Source organism: Caenorhabditis briggsae (genome assembly GCF_000004555.2).
Source record: "Caenorhabditis briggsae complete genome, chrII, whole genome shotgun sequence".
Taxonomy (NCBI): domain Eukaryota; kingdom Metazoa; phylum Nematoda; class Chromadorea; order Rhabditida; family Rhabditidae; genus Caenorhabditis; species Caenorhabditis briggsae.
The window spans coordinates 10,652,590-10,672,482 of record NC_013486.2 but is presented as its reverse complement, the minus strand read 5'-3'; the positions used below and the strand labels follow the sequence as shown (position 1 = coordinate 10,672,482).

Sequence of the window (19,893 nt, the reverse complement as noted above, 5' to 3'; positions counted from 1 at the left end):
TAATTATCTTTCTATACGAAAAAAGACACATATAGCAAGGAGGTCTTATGTTCCAGTATACGGTTTCTTTTTTTTTCGGGTTTCGTCATGAGATCAATTATAGATCACGAGGAATCTTTTTTGATAGAAATTATACAAAGTGTCAGATCAGGTCAAGAAAGTTCAGTTTACAGTGCCCTCTTTTTTCTTTTTCTTTCTTTTTTTTCTGTTCAAGGTTTGTTGACCTTGACAGTGTTCATCTGAAATTGAGTAGAAGAGTGTCTCTCTAAATCGAAAATAGATCCTCTTCTGAATTGATACTGTCACATATTCAGTGTAGAAGAAGAAGAAGAGAAAGAGAAAGAGAAGAAGTGGGTGTAAAATAGAACAGGACAGTGGCCAAAAGAAGATGAACAAAAAAAGAAGAAGGAGAAAAATAATACTACAACACGACGCTTCTCTATTTTCTTCTTCCCTTATTCTTATATTATCTGCGTCTCCTCTTATCATTTCGTTCCCCAGTTTTCAACTTCTTCTTTTTTATGCTTCTTCAAAACTTTAAAGCTTTTCTATTTTTCAACTGACCAGCTAGACTTTTGGTTTTCCTACCGTACTATTGAAACCTTGTATGAACTTTTCCAATATTCTATCCTCTTATCAAATCATTTTTCTGTTTGATTTTGCGAACCTTTTTCAGTTTAGTATTTGGTATCAGTTAGAAAAAGAAGAGGGGTTTATATCACTTTGATAGACACCCACTTCTTTTTTAATCTTCTTTTCCCCCTCGTCTGATGTTCCATTCCACTCGCTTTATGGTCATCCAACCATTTCCATTTTCAGAATTTTCAATTGAATTCACATTTTCAGGATTCGTTCCTCATCAATTTTGCTTTTCTTCGATTCCAATTTCAATCATCTGATGTTTTGATGGTGGTTGTTGGACTTGAAAAGTACAAATTTTGAGCACATACGGTGACTCTGGCTCCACCCATTTAATCCCCCCGAAATCATTTATGCACAAAGCAAAGAAAAATCAGAAGAAAATGTCTCAGAACAACAAGAAGCAAGTACATCATCCCGATATTTCAAACGATGTAAGTCCGAAACGAATTCCCAATTTTCTCCTCCGTCCCAAAACGTTACATCTTCTTAAAAATTCTGGAGCTACGTCCGTTTTTTCTGGGACCTCTTCTTCCGAAATTTGTGAAATATGCCGTCAAAAAAGTGTCTTCGTCCCGATTCATCGGTGCGGGAGATATATTGGACATCTTCAGAAAGTGACAGGCTCTTCAAAAAAGGGGGTTTCTAAGAATGAAAATGCGCGAGACTCCTTGAAAATTGACTTTGTGTGTTTCATTATATTCTTTTCATGGTTTTAAGAGCTGTATAGGCATTTCGAATGAGTTGTTTTCTAAATGCTTGAGTTCAAAAAAATACTGAATTGGTTTCTTGAGTACGTTCCTATTTTAAAATGGTAAGTTCTTTGGGGATTACTGTAACTAATTGGCACAATTCACACAATCATAAAACACATTCCAGGTATGTCCACTTCCACTTCCACCACGTGGAGCCCCGCCTCCTACCGTATACCATACGACGAGGATGGCTCCAACACCATCGACAAATGGTTCTTTTGATAAGACCGTAATCCCAGGAAATGCACGAAAACTTCATGTTGTTATTGTTATCGATCAGAAGGTTCAGAAGAATTTGAGAGTTCGGGAGATGGCATTGAAGGATGTTCAGAAGGTGGCTGATACATTGAATGTCAATTTGGCGGTTAGTTTTTTTGGAATCTTACCACCCTACACAGGTAGAGAGGACTGCGGAAAAACGGGGCATTATTCTATGTATAGTATAGTGAAAACAATATTGTTTTCTTGCTCTTTAGCTGTCATTTAGCAGTTTTTCGCCAATTCCTCTTTACTTGTGTATGAAATTTGTAACTTACTGGCTTAGGAGAATGGAGTTTGTAAATCTGCAATTTCGTATTAGGTTTTTTTTCCGTATATGGATGTTTTTGATCTTCTAAGTCTTGAAATTTTTTCATCCCGTGCTCGTACATTTATTTTCTTGACTACGGTAATCTGGGTAATCCAGAGGATTGGAAATTCTTAAAAATCGTATTTTTCTGTTTGAAACTCCAATTTTTTCATATGACACTCATGCTCAAAACCTACCGTAGTCCAAGAAGTGTATGACGTTAGTCTAGAACTACAAATGCAGACAGAGGGAAGCACACTTGAACTCGTCACTTTTGATCAACTCTAAAAAGGGAAATTTCAGAAAATCGACTTTGACAAATTGGATTTCGGAGAAACCGAGACTCTCGATCTCTTCTACAATGCGGATGTGGCACTGGTTGATGTTACAGTAACCCATCAACAACCAAGTCTCTGTTATCATATTGGAGTTCGAGAGAGTATGGGACAATCGTATAATATGATCCTCACTTATCTAGCTCCGGATCTTGAATATCATATCATGGATGCTCTCAAAAAGACACATGCACATCTTCCAATGATTATTTATATCAACAGTCCAGAGTGTGGCATGTTGCAAAGTTACGAAAAGGTTCGTATTTACAGAAGAGGAAACTTGAAAATAATTGAAAATTCTAGAATGGAAATGAGGACGATGCAAAACCCCCATTCGCCAGAGCCAATTCTACAACTGCAAAAATGACGACGTTCCAAAACAGATTGAAGTCAGTGTTGAAAAGTGTTCAAGTGGAAGCATCTGCTCATTCTCGTGAAAAATTCATGTCCGATTTGAGAAAGGCTCGAGAAATAACAGATGGAGATCAGAAGAATGACTTTTTGGATAAAATGAGGACTCGTTTGGATAATCCTGATGTGTTGCATCCAGATACAGTATCTCTTATGATGCTTTCCTATCGTGACAATCAAAATTATGGAGGAATGATTCGATTGGTGGACGATTTGAAAAGAATCACGGACTGTGTCAAAGTGGTTGATACTCCAGTTATCAGATATCAATATGCATTTGCATTGAATCGGTTCGTTGATTTCTAATTTTTCTTTCTCTGCAAATTTGAAAACTTTAGTAGAAACAAAGGCGGAGATCGTGATTTGGCACTGAATACGGTACTCAGTCTGATTGGAGGAACTACTGAAAATGAGGAGAAGAATGGCCTGTTGAGTCCAGATGTTGTTTGTCTTGCTGGTTAGTGTTTCAAAAAACAATTTCGAGTTTCTTATTTCCATTTCTTTGTAGGTCGAATTTATAAGGATAAGTTCATTGCTTCGAATTATGAAGATCGTGATAGTTTGAATAGTGCAATTGAATGGTATCGAAAAGCGTTCGAAATGTCACCTCTGGAATATTCGGGAATCAATTTGACAACTCTTCTTCGTGCCAGTGGAGAACACTTTGAGAATAACCTCGAAATGCAACAAATCGCCGTTGTCCTGAATTCTCTTCTTGGTCGAAAAGGAGCTTTACAAAATTTGACCGAATATTGGGATGTTGCCACTTATTTTGAGGTTTCTGTTTTGGCAGAAAACTATCAAAAAGCATGTGAAGCTGCATTGATGATGGTCAAATTGAAGCCACCAGTCTGGTATTTGAAATCGACAATGGAAAATATTAAACTGATCAACCGATGTGCAGCAACAGTCAGTCCAATTGAGAAGGAAAAACAACAATTCTTGTTTTGGAGCGAGTTTTTCATGGAAGCAACCGAAACAGACACAGATATCAATTGTCCAAGATATCCAGTTCTCATTCTGGAATTGACAAAAGAATTCACTCCTTCATACTTGACTTTGAACACTGAAGAAGGAACGGTTATTTTAAGCCATGTTTTGGAAACGAGTCAACAGAAAAAGATTCATCAGTCAGAAGTTAAAGGTACTGTTATCCATAAAAATTAAAGTTGAAGTTAGCTTATCTAAATTTCAGGCATCCATCGTTGGCACTTCACTAGAACAAATATCAAAGCAGTCACTGAATCAAAACGAGATGATCGGCAGTTGTTCCTCTATGTTCATGAAAATTCCGATGATTTCAACCTCCTTTTCCCAACCAAGGCACATTGTCAAAAGTAAGAAATTTAACATTAGAGAATTCCACATTTTAGAATTTTCAACAATTTTCATATTTGGAAAAACCTAAAATTCCGGGGAAAAAAAAGTTAATTCTGAATTTTTTGGAATTCACTTTTTTCTTGGAATTTTCGGATTTTCTGAATTTTTCTGAATTTAGAAATTTTGGAAATTACGAATTTTCTGAATATTTTGGGAGTTTCGGATTTTTTGAATTTTTCGAATTTTAGAATTTTCCGAGTTCAGAATTTTCAGAAATTAGATTTTTTGAGAATTTTGGATTTACTGATTTTTTCGGAACTTTCGATTTATATTTCAATTTGATTCCAGAGCTTTCGATGACATGAAATCAATGGCTGATGTCGAAGACGGAAACTACCAAGGAAAAGTTCTCAGCAATCCAGATAATGAGAAAATCCGATTTGAGTATGAGCTGAATAATTCGAATGAGCGTGTTGTACTGGGAAAAGGAACCTATGGAACTGTGTATTCTGCTCGTGATATGGATACTCAACGACAGATTGTTGTCAAAGAGGTCGAAGTGAAATACGATGAAGAAGTTCAACCTTTGATGGAAGAAATTGGTCTTCATTCAACATTAAGCCATCAAAATATTGTTCAATATTTGGGATGTGATTTGGTTGGAAGAGAAGGATCCAACGATACTTTTTTGATTTTCATGGAGCATGTTCCCGGAGGATCACTCAGCTCTCTTCTTCGATCGAAATGGGGATCTGTAAGCGAGCAGAATATGGTTTATTATGGAAAACAGATTCTCGAAGGACTCAAATATCTTCATGAACAGAAAATTGTTCATAGAGACATTAAAGGAGACAACGTTCTTGTGAACACTTACTCTGGTGTCTGTAAAATATCAGATTTCGGAACATGCAAACGTCTTGCTGGATTGAATCCAGTCACTGAAACATTTACTGGAACACTTCAATACATGGCACCAGAAGTCATCGATCATGGACAGAGAGGCTACGGAGCACCGGCTGATATTTGGTCATTTGGATGCACAATGGTTGAAATGGCAACTGGAAGACCTCCATTTGTTGAGATGCAGAATCCACAAGCAGCCATGTTCCGAGTGGGAATGTTCAAAACTCATCCACCAATTCCTGCCGAGTTAACCGAGAAATGCAGAAATTTCATCAAGAGATGCTTCTTGCCAGAAGCATGCGATCGTCCTTCTGCAAAAGATCTTCTTCAGGATCCATTCATGCATCACTCGTAAGTTTTTAAATATTGTGTTCCAGTGATGGGAGGAACTGACGTTTCCGTTTTCCGAAATATTTTTGAAGATTTTTTCCCGTTTCCATAGAAAAAATAAATTCCGTTTCCTGGATTTCGTAAGAATTATTTTCCTTCCATCACTGCTGTTTTGTGTTGTTGTTTTCAGTCATGTTTAAGTTTCATACTCTCCATTCCATCCCTCCCATAATTACAGTATTTCAAGAACTCGAAGTGGATCAATCAACAAGAAGCCATTGAAGAAAATTGAACTGAAACAAGATAAGGAGAAGAAAGAAAAATCGAAGAATCAACGAGAAATGCTTCGTTCGACATCTCATATCGGAGGAATGGGAGTGATCGAAAGATCTCCACCAACTCCAGAACCAACATCTGCTACTCTGACAGCTGGATTCTCACATGCTCACAGTCAGACTGTATCAAATGCATTATCGATTGCAAGAGAAGAAAAAAAGCTTCACCTCAAAATTGATCATGCCAGAAATCGAACATTCAGTTCCAGCAGTCCAGTTCCAGACGGACAATCGTCTGCCGGAACGAACATGTCCCATCCTGGATTCCATTTGAGTCAACCGTCCAGTCCGATTGTAGACGATACAACATATCCCCAACTGATTGTTTCCCCAGTCACTCTGTCTACACTCGGATCTCCACTGTCATCGGCGGCTCTATTGAACCGAACTATTTCTGATGAAAGTTCAAATAGTTCGAGCAGATTTTTCATGCTTCAAAAAGATTCTGAGCGACGGCGATCACTCGGACAATTCATGACTGACTACAAAGATTTGGTGAGAGAGGAATTTATTTTTTTTAATCAATAGAACCAAAAATAATTTAATTTTTTTAGATCATCGATTCATGGAGTACTCTTCTGATTCAACAAAGTGATACTGAACTTGTTGTGACTGTCTGTATGCTGGAAATGTTATTAGAGGGAATGAGAGATTTCTTGTTGAAAAAGGATAATGCAAAAATGCAAGAGAAGATTGATGATATTCGAGGACTTCTTGATTATGATACTGCTAAAATTGCACAGGTTAGCTAATAATTTCATAACAGTTTCAAAATTAACGCTTTTTCAGATTAATCTTGCTCTCTATCACTTTTCTGATTCTATTCAACCAGTTCTTCGTCGTCTGGATATCAAACCACATTGGATGTTCGCCCTTTCCAATCTAATCACATCAGCCGTTCAAAATGCCATTTCAATTCTAAGTCCAGATCTTTCTCTTCTTCTTCATGCTCAAGACAATCTTCCGACCACGTCATCAATTGCTGCCGTACGGAATTCATCCCTATCGGAAGGAGAAGCTCTCATTGAAAGTAGGCCTCCAAGTCGTGAAGAGCGAGTCAAAGAGGATCGTAAAGAACTGAGAACTCTTCAAGAGGAGAACGAACTCTTAATTGAAAAACTTCTTCAAGTTGAAAGAGAATTGAATGCCCAATTGAAATCTGGAATAACCAGAGCCAACCGTTTCCGTGACTTTGCCATGTACCGTAACACCTATCCACCATTCCGTTCTTCTCCGGTTGCTCATGCTCCTCCAACTCCTCCGTTTAGTGCTTCTTGTGGAGCTCAACCATCTGGAACATTCACCAATCAGCCCCCCAGTTTCGCTGCTTCCAAACCGACGGCTCAAAAGATTATCATGCCTCCAGGAACTGAGAATAACTATCAGGTGACACGTGTTCAGGAGGAGCTTGTTAACTGGCTTCGCGGATTGGAAATCGATGAACGATCAACGGCATTGATCGCTTCTGAAGCTTATACCAAAAACGATTTGATCGACTTTGTTACGCGTGACGAGCTACTCAATATTGGTATTGGGTGAGTAATAATTGAATATCACTTATAGCACCTTGAAACTCTAGGCTAGAATCAATCAAGAAAATTGATAATTATATTTTCAGTGGTGGTCCTTCATGCCGTATAATGCGTGCAATCGGTGAAATCCGCGAACGGCAACGCCGTCAACCAGTCTTCTTGTCACCAATGAGAAGCCGTGACGATTCCTTGGATGACTATCATTCAAGCAGTGCTGATGATATGTTCACAACCGTTTCAGCTGCTGATGCCACACCCTAAACATGTACTTTTCGTTTATCTACTTAATTTATTATCCATTTTCTTCTCTTCTCTCACATTCTCTGGTCATCTTCCCTCCACTTCTAGTTACTTCGAACTGCTCATACTACTGTGATTCCTCTTTTTCTGAATACAAATTTCTTTCTCATCTAATACAAAAAACTGTTCTTTCTTGTACAACATTTTCGGTTCTTTTCCTGAACAACAAAACTCCAAATTTGCTTGCGTGTAGAATTTTGAATTACAAAATACCAAACCTTCACTAGTGTCTTTCTTATTCCAATACCATCTTCTTCTTCAGAGATTTCCTTGTTTTCTGTCATTATTAACTACATCACGACAACATTCGACTCATCAAAACCATAATAAATGAATACATAAGAGTTTTATTGACTGCAAATAAAGAAATTGAATTTTTATATTCATGAATTTTCATTCTCCCAAAACTTCAGCATCATCATCAGCAACCCAGAGATAAATCATTTGTCCTGCTGCAGTCACGAGTCTTTCCTTCTTCGGATGAGACGCCAGAGAGTGGATCACTTTCGAGGGGTGTTCCAATTTAGAAACAATATGAGAGTCTAGAAGACTGAAACAAACACAATTCGACACTTCAACTTCACGACATATCATACCTGTAGATATAGACAAATCCATCTTCAGATCCACTTGCCACGTGTTCAATAGACTGAAGAACTCGACAATCTAATTTGTAATCTGTGTTTTGATGTCCTTTGTAACTGAAAGTCCTAGTTTTTCAAGAATTTCTAGATGCTTATTTATTACACCTCGCTAACAGTTTTCCACTCGATTTGTCCATTAATCTGACCATTCCTCCCATGACACCAGCTAAAATGCAATTACCATCTGGTGTGAAGCTGATGCTGTTCACAGAATCTCCCATAAAATCTATTGTCATCTGAATATTAATCAACTCATATTTTTTAATCATTCTCCACCTTACGGTTCCATCTCGAACGCTATAAATTCGATAGTTTCCATCTGCACTTCCGGCAACAATTTCATGTCCATTCACATCGATCGATATCACTCCGTCGGTTGATTCATTGAATATTTGAATGGGTTTTTCACTGCGAGATCGGCAATCAAATGCTTGCATTGTACAATCCATCGATCCAGAGAACACCACTGATGATTCTTCGTTGAAGGCTACTGCGTTCACTTGTGCTCCATGAGTTCTCCATCTTCTCAACTGTTTTCCAGTTTCCACATCAAATACAGTACAGGCTTTATCCGCTCCTCCCGCGGCAATTTGTGAGTTGTCTGATGAAGAAGCCGCGTCGAGAACTTCATTTCCTGTTCCGGAGTAGGTCTTCAGAAGACTACTTTTTAATGGGTTCCATAGTTTTACTGTTTTGTCACTGCCACAAGTTATACAGTAGTTTCCATCAACTTAAACTTTGTTTAATGAAGCTTAATGCTATAATTCGGACACAAACCGTTGTATCGAACTGCTCTCACAGCTCCCTGTTTGCAGTCGATCACTCTTGCTCTGATTGTTGGATACTTGGACATCTTCGCTAAACTAAAATTAAGCTTCAACATGAAGTAGAAGAGGAGAAAGTGAAGTACACATATTGACGATTACATGATAGTTGGAGAACGAGATTTAGTTATTAGAAATCATCAGATTTATTCCAGCAACAATTAAACACCGCATTTGAATCGGACTATTAACGGGGAAGAAAATTAAGATCATCACAGTTTAAGTTTAAATACAAATAGTCAAGATACTGATTTAAATATTCACCTAACATAAATAAACATATAAAAATAATAAAATATGAAAAATAGCAGAGATATTTTTTCAAATTCGGTCAGCAGTCGATTCTTTTTGTTCGGTCAGTGGGCGCGGTGGAATTTCGATCACATTGAAGAAGATGTTCTAAAATAAATTTATAGCTAAGAATTTCAATTTGTAGAAGTACCTTTGCTTTGGCATGTGTCAGGAATTTGTGATTAGCGGTTACTGTAGTCGTATTAGTCATTTCGGCACATGAGAAAACTCTCTGGAATTAGGATAAATGAACAGCAAGGGGGAAAAGAATTCATACCTTTGTAATAGAAGAAATTCCTTTGATATCCGAAAGTTTGGCCACTCTTCCGACTTCATCTGATTCTTGGTCCGGAATGGACTCGACTGTTTTCATTAGTTCCACAAATCTGGCTCTCTCGTTTGGCCCGCCTACCGTGTTTACTATTTCAGATACTCGTTCAATTGCCATTCTACTCATTATCAACCGATTGCCTATAATTTAGATGTCCCTCAAAGCACTTTTTTCCGGATAGTACCCTTTAACTTCTCCAACAATCCTGCTTTAGCTGGCGTATGTCGTTCACTTTGCACGTGCTTATTAATCATCTCTTCTTTGAATCTGAATTCAGCTCCAGGAGGTTCGCACATATTCGAAACAAGAAGCATCACAGCTGAGATGTCTAGGTTGATTGTGGAAACTGCCGATTGTTGTTGAGATAGCAGTGGAGGCGACCTACAATAGACGCATTAGTAGAGAGGGAGAAGAGAAAAGGAGATGAGAGAAGAGACACACACAGAGTTGTCTAGTTCTTGTTCTATGTTTTGTTTTGTGGCCGCCATAGCTCAGTCGGTTAGAGCGTGGGTCTAATAAGCCCAAGGTCGCAGGTTCGACCCCTGCTGGCGGCAAATATTTTGCTCTGATCACATCTTATATAATTTTAACTTGTTTCTCAACTGACCTCGTAGTTGGATCAAACTCCTCATCGTCGTCCCAATCAGAATCCTCTTGCTCTTCCAATCGCTCGATAAGCTCTTCGTTCCATTTCCCCACGAGACTCGGATCCTCTTTTTCAACTCTATCTCCAATCACAACAATTCCATGTCGGGTCAGCTTTTCTGCCATTTCTCGAAGAACTCCGTTTTTGAACAGGATATGGATGGCAGGGTTGTTGAATCGTCGGGATACGTGAAGATGTTGTTTGATCTGAGCTATCACATCTCCGTTGCGCTTTCCATCGCGATATTCGATTAATACGGTTTTTGCAGGACGATTCACCAATTTGATCTGCAGTGAAAATCGGATTTTCTTTTGAAAAATTAAATATACTCTACCCAAACATGTGGATCTTTAGTTACAATATCCACTGTGACTGATACATCGTCTCGTTTGAATGTCTTGAGAACGGAAGTCGCATTACCCATAGATTCGATTTCATCAATAATTGATTTGTAGAATGCGTAGTTACAAGTGACCAAATGAGTCTCCAGTGCCTTTTTTGATGCCTGTAAAATTGAATTATTTGAAAATTTAGTTCTCCTGACTGAATACATTTTGAAGCAGATGAATTTCTTTTTTCAGCATTTTATCCATTCTCTGTAGGTTTTCCAGTTTCTGGAACTTTTGTCCTAATAGTTTTTCAACGGCCGCTTGAACTTCTTCAATTTTTTCTCTTCTCCGAAGCTCGAGTTGATCATCTGCCTCCATCGTTCCGTTCTGAAGCATCTACATTTGATTAATCAGATTGATAAAAAGAAAATAGATATTTCGGAATATTGGAAGTGCGACAGGAGAATTTTTAAAATGGCTATGCAGTTTACAATTTTTATTGAGATTCAGATGGTAAATGAGATTTGAAGTTTTAAGTTTTAAGGCTCTGAGCAAAGTGATGTTAACCGAATTAAATACATGTTGAGATCGGAATATCTTTTAATAGACTTCGTTGTGAGTATGATAATATGTAAATCTAGAGTGAGAAATTGAAGAAATCTCGTTGAAGTGGAGCTGTCCTGAGCGCACGATGATGTGGGGTTCGACGATGGCAGTCAATGCACAATAGGTTGCTGAAAGAAAATGGTGTTGAGTTAATATACATTTACTTCCGAACTCACTTGAAGACTACAAATCTGTCTACGACATCAACTGCATCGGCGATTTGTCTCGATTGTATAACTTGCGGTCGAATGTAACGAATATGTCGAAGTCGTAAGCAACTCGTGCACATTTCCAAAGCTGAAATTCCTGGCTTTTCGTAAATCAAATCTTCCACTTGAAATCGCAAACAGAGTGGCAAGAAGTAAGGGCAGACTTTCAACGAATTTCGATTTCTGAAAACCAAAACTTCATATCTTCTATTTCTGTAAATGTCTTACTCTTCGCGATGAATGGCATTCGCCGCAATAGTCATCAAAGTGTCTACTCCTCCTTCATGAGCATAGTCACGGTTATCAACTTTGGTGGCGAGTTCACTAGCTATCAAAGGACCAATTTCTTCTTCTCTGAAATCATCAGAAAACCATACTTGCAAAATCAGGGCCCGGCGGGCCCGGGTTTTCCAAATTTGAAATTTTTTTGTGAAATTTCAGACATTTTTTCAAATTATTTTGTGAAAAAAAAACTATTTTTATGGACACTTTTATCTTGAAAAGTTTTTTTACTTGACAGAAAAATCGTCCATTTTTTCAGTTGACCCCGAAAAATTTTTTTGAGAAAACAGGAAAAATTTGTTTCTGAAAACCCGGGCCGAGACGGGCCGGGCCGGGCCCTGGAAATTCTCAAAAAATCCCGGCCGGGCCCGGCCCGTTGCAAGTATGCAGAAAACCATAGGCAATAGGGGAAACATTAAACTCACAATCTTACAAGTTCATCGTTGGCATGAATCCCCACATGCTGTATGCTCGGAATTTTCGGGAATATGTAAGGCATGATTGTCATCGAATTGTGGCTGAGATCAATGTTTTGAAGATTTTGCAACGATCCAATGCGGGATGGAAGATAGCGAATATTGTTGAAAGTTACGTTGAGAGTACGAAGCTGACTGAGATGGAAAATGGGAGGAAACATCTGGAAGAAGACTTTAAAATGATGTCATTGGATTCGAACGAACCGTCAATTGGTTTTCTCTCAAATCTAACGAATTCAATGTAACAGGCAATGTTTTGAACATATCGCGAAAAATTGGAATCGGAAGTGACCCCAACTGGCAATTCTTTAGTTCAAGGATTTGCAGATGTGGTAGTTGACTGAAAACGTCTAAATCAGTTTTACGATCTCCAATTGCATTTCCATTGATCAGCAATTGAGTGATGTTCTTGCACCTAATCCATGTTCTGTCCGGTTTCCGCAAATCAATAGGTTCGATTCGAAGTGTTCTGAGAAACTCAGAAGTTAACATCATCTGCTTTTTGTAGTCCTGTTGAGCCATCACTGTAATCGTTGCTGGTTTGAAATCAGAACTTTTGATCTGAAGAGTTTTTAATCATGGAAAACTAATTGGTAAAATTTAATTACTTTAATCTTCTGAATGTCGACTGCTTCTCCTCGCAAAATTTTTCTGATAGTATCAATGAACGTCGCAAGAGATTCTGGGCATGCCTGAAGATGATTATTCAGATAGAGTGATAAAAGAACGAATCGATACCTTGCTTATGAAAACAGTGACAGCCGGAGTACATTGAAATGTGAGTGTGACTTTTCCCTGTTTTAAGAATCTGTCTATGATCGCTGGAGCCTTGCTAAGATCGAATTTATTCCCAGATTTATCGTCTGACACAGCGAATCGTATTTGATGTTGCGGGGGATTCTGAACAAGATGTCTTGATTTGACTAACTATAAAAATTGAGATTTTTTTTACTTATGCGTTTTTCGGGAAAACTTAAGAGAGCCGTTCAAATAACTGAATGTTTTAATAGATTTATCACCTGTCGAAGCCTTTCCAAAATTGCGAAACCTTTTCGAGGTTTCGTTGTTGTTGGTAGCTGTTTTGGATTGGCTTTGTGACGTTGGAACACCACTTCACATGAAAGCCGCATTTCTGAAAACAATTCATGTTGTGCTCCTGTTCAGTCCTGCATCGTCCGATATTACTTTCCCCTGCAAGATAAGCAATAGGAATACAGATTACAACCAATTGAGGGATGATTTGAGACATATTGTTCTAATTTTTATTCCCAGAAAACAAAGATTAGAGAAGACGTTATTAATGTTCTATGTTTTAGAATCGTAGGAAACGGTTTAACGTTCCTGTTAGTTATCACAAGGAGGAGACTGGAAGTGATTCGGATACAAAAGATACTCTTAAAACAATCAGCGGGAGGAGTCGAAATTTACAAAAAAACGGGGAAAAGGAGGACATGAATAGCGAGAAAAGAGAAAGGCTTTGCAATAAATAACCCTAGTCGTTTTATGATGATGTTGTTGACAACAGAAAAAATAAATAATTAAAGTTCTACCCACAATTAAATCTAAGAAAATGATTGGTTAAAATTAAAAATATTATGCACATTTATCACTAGAGCTCTTGAAGATCTCCAATACATTGTGTACAATGAAGTTGGCCAGTGGGAATCGGCTGCGGTCTCTGCAAAAACATCATTAAAATCGATGAAGGTGAACATTTTCTTCGAAACATACGCTGATATCCGAAATTATTTCAAGAATACGCCGAACAGATGCATCTGTATGTGTTTCTGGATCGATGGAAATAGGATTGTCAACGACCGATTTAAAATCTGGTGTTGCACGATTCTCTTCTGTTTCCAATATCAACGGAGTTGGATTCACTATACTATTGATTGCTTCATCTCCTTGACCATGAACCCCTACTCTTTCGGGAATTTCCTCCAATTTCGCATCAATAACAACATCTTCATCACCACTCAATTCGTCGACAGTTGAATGACTGTAACTACGAGAAACACGACGCGAAGCTTTGCGAGACGTAGTGGTGTACTCCTGAAATGATTGTTGACGTTTAGCACAAAAATAGTCTTCATATACCTTTAGTACACCTCCTTTGTTCAGCACAGTCATCAAGACATTCTGCAGTTCTTGGCACCTTGTCACTGTTCTCGTTCGTTCCTCTTCCATCGCCTTCAGCTGTTCATCTTTCACTCGAAGTCTTTCCCGAACCAACTTTCTTTGATGTTGGTAGAGTACAACGTGATCAGCAATAGTATCATTTTCCAGTTCAAGCTGTTGATTGATATGCTCCAGCCTATCAATCGTTTCTACAAGCTCGGCGTTTTGCATCATTGCTCGAGCGAAGCGTTTCTCTAATTCTTTTCGAGCCCACAAGTCTTCATGAAGCTCACGGGAAGGTTGTTGCTCTACATCTTTGGCTACTTCCGGTTCGACCAATTCTAAGTCTTTCTCTTCTTTCTCACGTTTGTTTCTTTCAGACTCGGTTGCTCTTTCGGATCGTTCTTCTTCTAATTGCTGACGAACCTCGTTCAACAATTCTCGCATTTGTTCATTTTCAGTGGCTAGCTCCTGAACCCGTCCAACTGCTTGAGTGAGCTCAACGTGAATCGAGTTTTGATTCTCATCTTCTGCGTTCTGTCTCATGATCTCATCCATTTGTTCGTTATGAGTAGTACTTCTTCTCAGCTCAGCACGAACTTGTTGCAGTTCGTGAGTTTTCTGGTCCAAATTCAAACGAATTTCAGAATTCTCTCTTTGTAGGGTTTCCACAGTTTCCTTCAGCTCCGTGTTCATATTTTCGATTTCTTGTGATCTCAGATTGTTTTCAGACTGCGATGATTCTGGGGCTGCATCCAAATGTGGTTGACTTGCGATAACTTCTGAGAGATTCCCAACTAGGCCAGCGGCTTCCAAGTTCAACTGTTTTGTGAGCTCTTTCACTTGATGCTCTGCAGATTGTTTAGCCAGCTCTGTCGCAGCCTTCTCTTCCGTCAGGACAACAAATCTATCTTCCGTTTCCAGTAATCGCTCTTTGAGTTCTTTGTTTTGGGCAACTGCTCGTGAAACAGTAGCTTTTTCGTTCTGTAAAAAATTTTGTTTACAGTAAAATATTGTCGAAAAATGGAACTTACTTGAAGTTGCTCTGATAGTGAAAGAAGATCGGCTCCATTAGCAGTAGATTCCAATGTTCTCTCTTCCAAAAGTCGGTACTTCATTTCAAGTTCAGCCAAAGATTGCTCTCGCTCGAAAATTACTTTATCTTTTTCGAGTATCTCTTCCTCTCTTTGTCGTTGGTTCTCCTCGAGTTTTCTGTCAAACTTCAGTCGTTCAACGTGGCATGCTTCTCGAATTCGCTTGGTTACATCTTCTTCAGTAATTCTGGGTACTTCTTCAGGACACTCCGAAACACTTGACTGCGCCTTTTCGAGTTCAGATCGAGCAATTTGAAGTTCGTGATTTAAATGTTGTATTTCGTCTTTCGCAGAGAACTGTTCAGTTTGTAGTTTCTCAAGTTCTGTAGCTAGCTCAGCTTGCTTCTGTTGGAGAGCATGTTCACGATCGAGGTAATGTGCTTTCAAAGTGGCAGCTTCAGCGTTAAGTCGCGTTTTTTCAGACCTGAAATGCTCCAACTCCTGCAAGGAACTTCCGTGATCGTTGTTATCAGGATTTTGAACATTAGCCGGAACAGAACCACCGAGTTGTTTCAAATAAAGATCTTTCATTTGAATATCTTTTTTCAATTGATCGATTCTTCCTTGCTGAGCTGCAGTTTCTTTAATCAAACTCTTTACACGAGCCTGAGCTTCACTCCTTTCGTGTTGCACATTGAGTAAACTAGCTTGAACAGAAGCAACTTCTCGTCTTGCTCCCTCGAGTTCTTGATGACGTGCAGTAAGGAGGCTGTCTTTTTGAGTTATTGTTTCTGTTAGCTTCCGAACTTCTTCAGAACTACTGTACGTGGAGGAAGTAGGTTCCACTCGCTTTTGATTTGACAAATGTTCTGCAGCAGCCAGTTTCTGTCGAAGATTTTCGGTCTGTTCGTTTGACCGTCGTAAATCGCTTTGAAGTGAAACTTTTTCCTCTACCATGGCGGACAACGCCTGAAGTAAAAATTGGTAATGTTCGTTTAATAAAGAGACCAACATGTTGAAGTTGTACGATTTGACTCTCGGCGTCGACATGAACTCCGTTTGCGTTGACTTGCGAGTAGGCAGAATGAAGTTGCGCATAATGTGCACACTGAAACGTAGTGGTTCAAATTCAATGACAGAAACTACTACTATGAGCTCTCAACAGCAACTTCTAAACAAATCGGAATATTTAATATTTCACAATGCTATACATGTTTTCTTCAAGCTGCATAACTCTTTATTATGTTTTTCCTAACATAAAACGAAACGTTAGGTTTTCAAAACGATGGTGCTTACCAATTCATCATGCTGCGTCTTCAACTGCGTATAAGCTTGATACCATTCGTTTCCGTTTGGCAGGAATGGAGAAGCCTACAACAAAATAAATTAATGACATCAAACTCAAAAATTTTTCATTATGATACTCACATTCGTTCCATTCCTAGACAAATTCTGCGCAGAAGAGGAAGACTGTGGTATCTGGAGAGCCGTGGAATCGTCACTAACAACGCTACTTCGTCCATTTAGGGCTGCTCCTCCATCTGGTTCCGATGAAATTATGCTGGATGCGGGAGAAGAGCGACCATCCAATTTTTGTCGAGATTCGAAGTCTTTTAGCTGAAATTAACGGAAATGAGCAACTGCTGCAAACATCAAATGCAAGGATCTCCAACCTTTTTTCTGGCCGCTGCCAGCATATCAGCTTTTGCAGACACAGCGGCATCGACCATAACCACTTTAAACCCAGTTTTAAGCAGTAAAACGGGTTAATATATCGATTTTTAATGTCAAAAGCTGTGAAAACGACGTGGAAATTGTGAAGGATCTTGCGAGACGCAAACCCCACAAATGACGACAAAGTGCAGAAATAGTGGATTTTCAGATTTTTTTCAAGACCATGAAAGTTTTGAAAGTTATTTGGCGGAAAAAAGTAGATAGACAGATCTACGGAATGGCGCCAAATAATGGCGGAAAAATGGCGCCAATTATTGTATTGTGATTTCATTCGAAAACAATGCTTCTGCGCACAACAACTCCATGGGACCGTACTGCCGATTAGTTGTCTTCATTGTGATAATCGGCACAGTGAACACAATCAACGAGAAGGAATACACTCTTGACGACGAATGCGGACAACATTCGACGAATCTTGAGTTGGCTCAAGGGAGATCCGCGCAGGAACCAGCGGATTATGTGGTGAATAGATTTAAAACTGAAGAGAAAAACCTTTTTTTTTAATTCAGACTTTGGATCATCGTCTGATCGGGGGGTCAGAGACACGACCGCACGCATGGCCATGGACTGTGCAACTTCTTTCTAGACTCGGACAACACAGATGCGGTGGCTCTTTAATCGACCCCAATTTCGTGCTCACGGCAGCGCACTGTTTTGCGAAAGAGTGAGTGTGAGCTACTGATTTATAATGTAGGATTCAATCGATTAAAGCCGACGACCGACATCTTATTCTGTTCGAGTGGGAGGTCACAGATCTGGGTCAGGGAGTCCTCATCGTGTCACTGCAGTTTCGATACACCCGTGGTACAACATAGGATTTCCCAGCTCCTACGATTTCGCAATTATGAGGTATGAGGGACTGCAAGGTTTCTCTAAAGGCATATTTTGTTTCCAGAATTCATCCACCCGTCAACACATCTACCACAGCAAGACCAATATGTTTACCACGTCTACCCGCCATTGAAAATCGTCTGTGCATAGTCACTGGTTGGGGATCTACTCTTGAGGGCAGCTCTGCATCTGCACCAACATTGCGAGAGATTCATGTTCCCCTCTTATCCACTCTCTTCTGCAGCAGTCTTCCGAACTACATAGGACGCATACATTTGCCGTCAATGTTATGTGCTGGATACAGTTATGGGAAAATCGATTCTTGTCAGGTACTACTGATTTTACGGTGATTTTCGAATTTTCAAATAATTTTCAGGGTGACAGCGGCGGACCGTTAATGTGTGCTCGTGATGGTCACTGGGAGCTCACAGGCGTCGTTAGTTGGGGAATCGGATGTGCTCGACCCGGAATGCCAGGAGTTTATGGAAACGTGCATGCGGCATCAACATGGATCAATTTGGAAATGAGCAGACTTCGAATCTAATTCTAGTTGTCGAAAATTCATATTGTTGGTCTTCATTTGTACATATTATTATACTCATTTATTTTAGTCGTTTTTGTACTCACTTTTGATTTTATGTGAATGAAACTTTGAATTTAAATATTAGAAAGCGATTAAAATACATTTGGCTCGAGGATATCAAATTTAGGAGCGAAAAGTAACAGTCGGCGGATTTAAAGAAAGAAGCACAGTTTCAACGAATTAGGTGTTTCATCGAATCAATGGGCATAAAATCAAGATTCGGCTCTGTTTATTAAGAAACTTCGCCCAGTTCTGTCTCTGAAGATATGCGACTTTTCGTAATATGATTTATGTACAAATCCACTACTTCCGAGAAACATAAATGAAAAAGGCTACGAAAAAAAGATATTGAAAACAATTAAAAAACGGGGGGCTTGTGGTCAGGTGAAACAGGACCATCGGGTTGTCCTTTCGTAAGCCAGGAGAGAGGTTCTCTAGTGAATGTACGATACGCTTCTGGAAAAAAAGCTTTCAGTATGAAACAATATTTCAAAGAATTCTTACTGGCCCATTTAGAATCCGGATTGATCTCATCTTGAAAATATGCGTAAGAGAAAACCAGCATTCCCAATCCGAAAGCAATCAAGGAATTCTGAAATCGAGAATTGTTTTTTTCAAATCATCATGAATATTTTACTTCTCTGAAAGAGAGTCTCTTTCCACCTTTGGGCAGATGATTCTCCGTTATTTCTTTCCACTGTGCTTGCCCATTACTTCCTCTGATGAGCACACGCATTATCCGTGTCAGTTGCATATTTCTGAAAATTATTTTTTAGTTTTCATCTTGACTTTGTTTGTTTTGCAAATTGACCGAGAGCAAGAAGAAGTGAAAGTCAAAGGCTTTCAGTAATTTGATACTATGGAAGCACTGGGGTTCAAGCGAGGGGGTCAGAAAGCGCGCCCCAGAAAACTCGTAGGCCAGAAGAAATTTAATAATTTTAAATTGGACGCGGGTTTGATCTGGATCATGATCTATTTCTTCAAAATCAACTGGTTGCAAGGCGCGCTTTTTCGCTCTTCATTTAAAACTGTGAAACTCAGCCAACGAAATTCGGCAGCGAATTTAGAATTTTTCCTAAATTTNCTGGGGCGCTCTTTCTGNCCCCCTCGCTTGAACCCAAGTTGTGGAGGAGTTATTTTCGAAGAAAATGTGAAATAGGTCAAAATGGCTTTTGGACATATGAAATAGGTCAAAATGGCTTTTGGATATTTTAGATGGCACGCTCTCCCACAGAACAATTCCGAACTGCAAATTAATTTTTGATCTACAGAAAAAAAGTTTGGCGCGATCACAATTGCAGGTCTAAAACCATAATTTCAGAATTTTTTATCTGATTTTGTGGAGTTCCAAGATGATTCAAATGATTCTTAAAAAATTAATTAGGGGTTATAGATTCATGTATGGTCCTTTTCCGGAAGAAAAAATGTCAAAAATGGTCATTTTGAAAGTTTTTTACAGAAAAAATCTATCTCCTCTTTCAGTTTTCGACATTCCTATGAGTTATATAGCTAAAAAAACCGCAATTA

The 19,893-nt window shown here is 38.9% G+C and overlaps 7 protein-coding genes and 1 non-coding gene across 8 annotated transcripts; 3 read left to right on the top strand and 5 right to left on the bottom strand.

Annotated features, from left to right (window-relative positions):
- Positions 1 to 1,022: 1,022 nt before the first annotated feature.
- Positions 1,023 to 7,389, top strand: Cbr-nsy-1 (the record flags this gene model as incomplete). Its single annotated transcript, XM_045242635.1, has 12 exons — positions 1,023 to 1,325; positions 1,519 to 1,758; positions 2,266 to 2,553; positions 2,601 to 2,998; positions 3,047 to 3,165; positions 3,217 to 3,852; positions 3,904 to 4,045; positions 4,377 to 5,282; positions 5,500 to 6,091; positions 6,151 to 6,339; positions 6,386 to 7,131; positions 7,215 to 7,389. The coding sequence occupies 12 exons, from the start codon at positions 1,023 to 1,025 to the stop codon at positions 7,387 to 7,389; spliced, it is 4,734 nt and encodes a 1,577-aa protein (XP_045092346.1).
- A 432-nt stretch (positions 7,390 to 7,821) lies between these two features.
- On the bottom strand, positions 7,822 to 8,925 carry CBG02300 (the record flags this gene model as incomplete). Its single annotated transcript, XM_002630588.1, has 5 exons — positions 7,822 to 7,978; positions 8,025 to 8,129; positions 8,178 to 8,308; positions 8,354 to 8,802; positions 8,850 to 8,925. The coding sequence occupies 5 exons, from the start codon at positions 8,923 to 8,925 to the stop codon at positions 7,822 to 7,824; spliced, it is 918 nt and encodes a 305-aa protein (XP_002630634.1).
- Positions 8,926 to 9,217: 292 nt separating this feature from the next.
- On the bottom strand, positions 9,218 to 10,871 carry CBG02301 (the record flags this gene model as incomplete). Its single annotated transcript, XM_002630589.1, has 7 exons — positions 9,218 to 9,295; positions 9,339 to 9,419; positions 9,465 to 9,658; positions 9,703 to 9,899; positions 10,126 to 10,451; positions 10,499 to 10,669; positions 10,716 to 10,871. The coding sequence occupies 7 exons, from the start codon at positions 10,869 to 10,871 to the stop codon at positions 9,218 to 9,220; spliced, it is 1,203 nt and encodes a 400-aa protein (XP_002630635.1).
- CBG28901 lies at positions 9,999 to 10,072 on the top strand. The gene has a single exon. It is a non-coding gene (tRNA).
- A 259-nt stretch (positions 10,872 to 11,130) lies between the features above and the next one.
- On the bottom strand, positions 11,131 to 13,196 carry Cbr-lrr-1 (the record flags this gene model as incomplete). Its single annotated transcript, XM_045242634.1, has 8 exons — positions 11,131 to 11,227; positions 11,276 to 11,491; positions 11,537 to 11,662; positions 12,016 to 12,227; positions 12,271 to 12,627; positions 12,675 to 12,758; positions 12,805 to 12,966; positions 13,086 to 13,196. The coding sequence occupies 8 exons, from the start codon at positions 13,194 to 13,196 to the stop codon at positions 11,131 to 11,133; spliced, it is 1,365 nt and encodes a 454-aa protein (XP_045092345.1).
- Positions 13,197 to 13,675: 479 nt separating this feature from the next.
- On the bottom strand, positions 13,676 to 16,948 carry CBG02303 (the record flags this gene model as incomplete). The annotated part of the gene is made up of 7 exons (XM_045242633.1): positions 13,676 to 13,744; positions 13,798 to 15,168; positions 15,219 to 16,187; positions 16,231 to 16,326; positions 16,515 to 16,589; positions 16,647 to 16,835; positions 16,892 to 16,948. 7 exons carry the CDS (start codon positions 16,946 to 16,948, stop codon positions 13,676 to 13,678), a joined length of 2,826 nt encoding a protein of 941 aa, XP_045092344.1.
- A 307-nt stretch (positions 16,949 to 17,255) lies between these two features.
- Cbr-try-1 lies at positions 17,256 to 18,327 on the top strand (the record flags this gene model as incomplete). Its single annotated transcript, XM_002630592.1, has 5 exons — positions 17,256 to 17,414; positions 17,462 to 17,616; positions 17,664 to 17,801; positions 17,848 to 18,112; positions 18,160 to 18,327. The coding sequence occupies 5 exons, from the start codon at positions 17,256 to 17,258 to the stop codon at positions 18,325 to 18,327; spliced, it is 885 nt and encodes a 294-aa protein (XP_002630638.1).
- Positions 18,328 to 18,724: 397 nt separating this feature from the next.
- Positions 18,725 to 19,120, bottom strand: CBG25655 (the record flags this gene model as incomplete). Its single annotated transcript, XM_045242632.1, has 3 exons — positions 18,725 to 18,822; positions 18,871 to 18,958; positions 19,004 to 19,120. 3 exons carry the CDS (start codon positions 19,118 to 19,120, stop codon positions 18,725 to 18,727), a joined length of 303 nt encoding a protein of 100 aa, XP_045098190.1.
- Between the last annotated feature and the right edge of the window lie 773 nt (positions 19,121 to 19,893).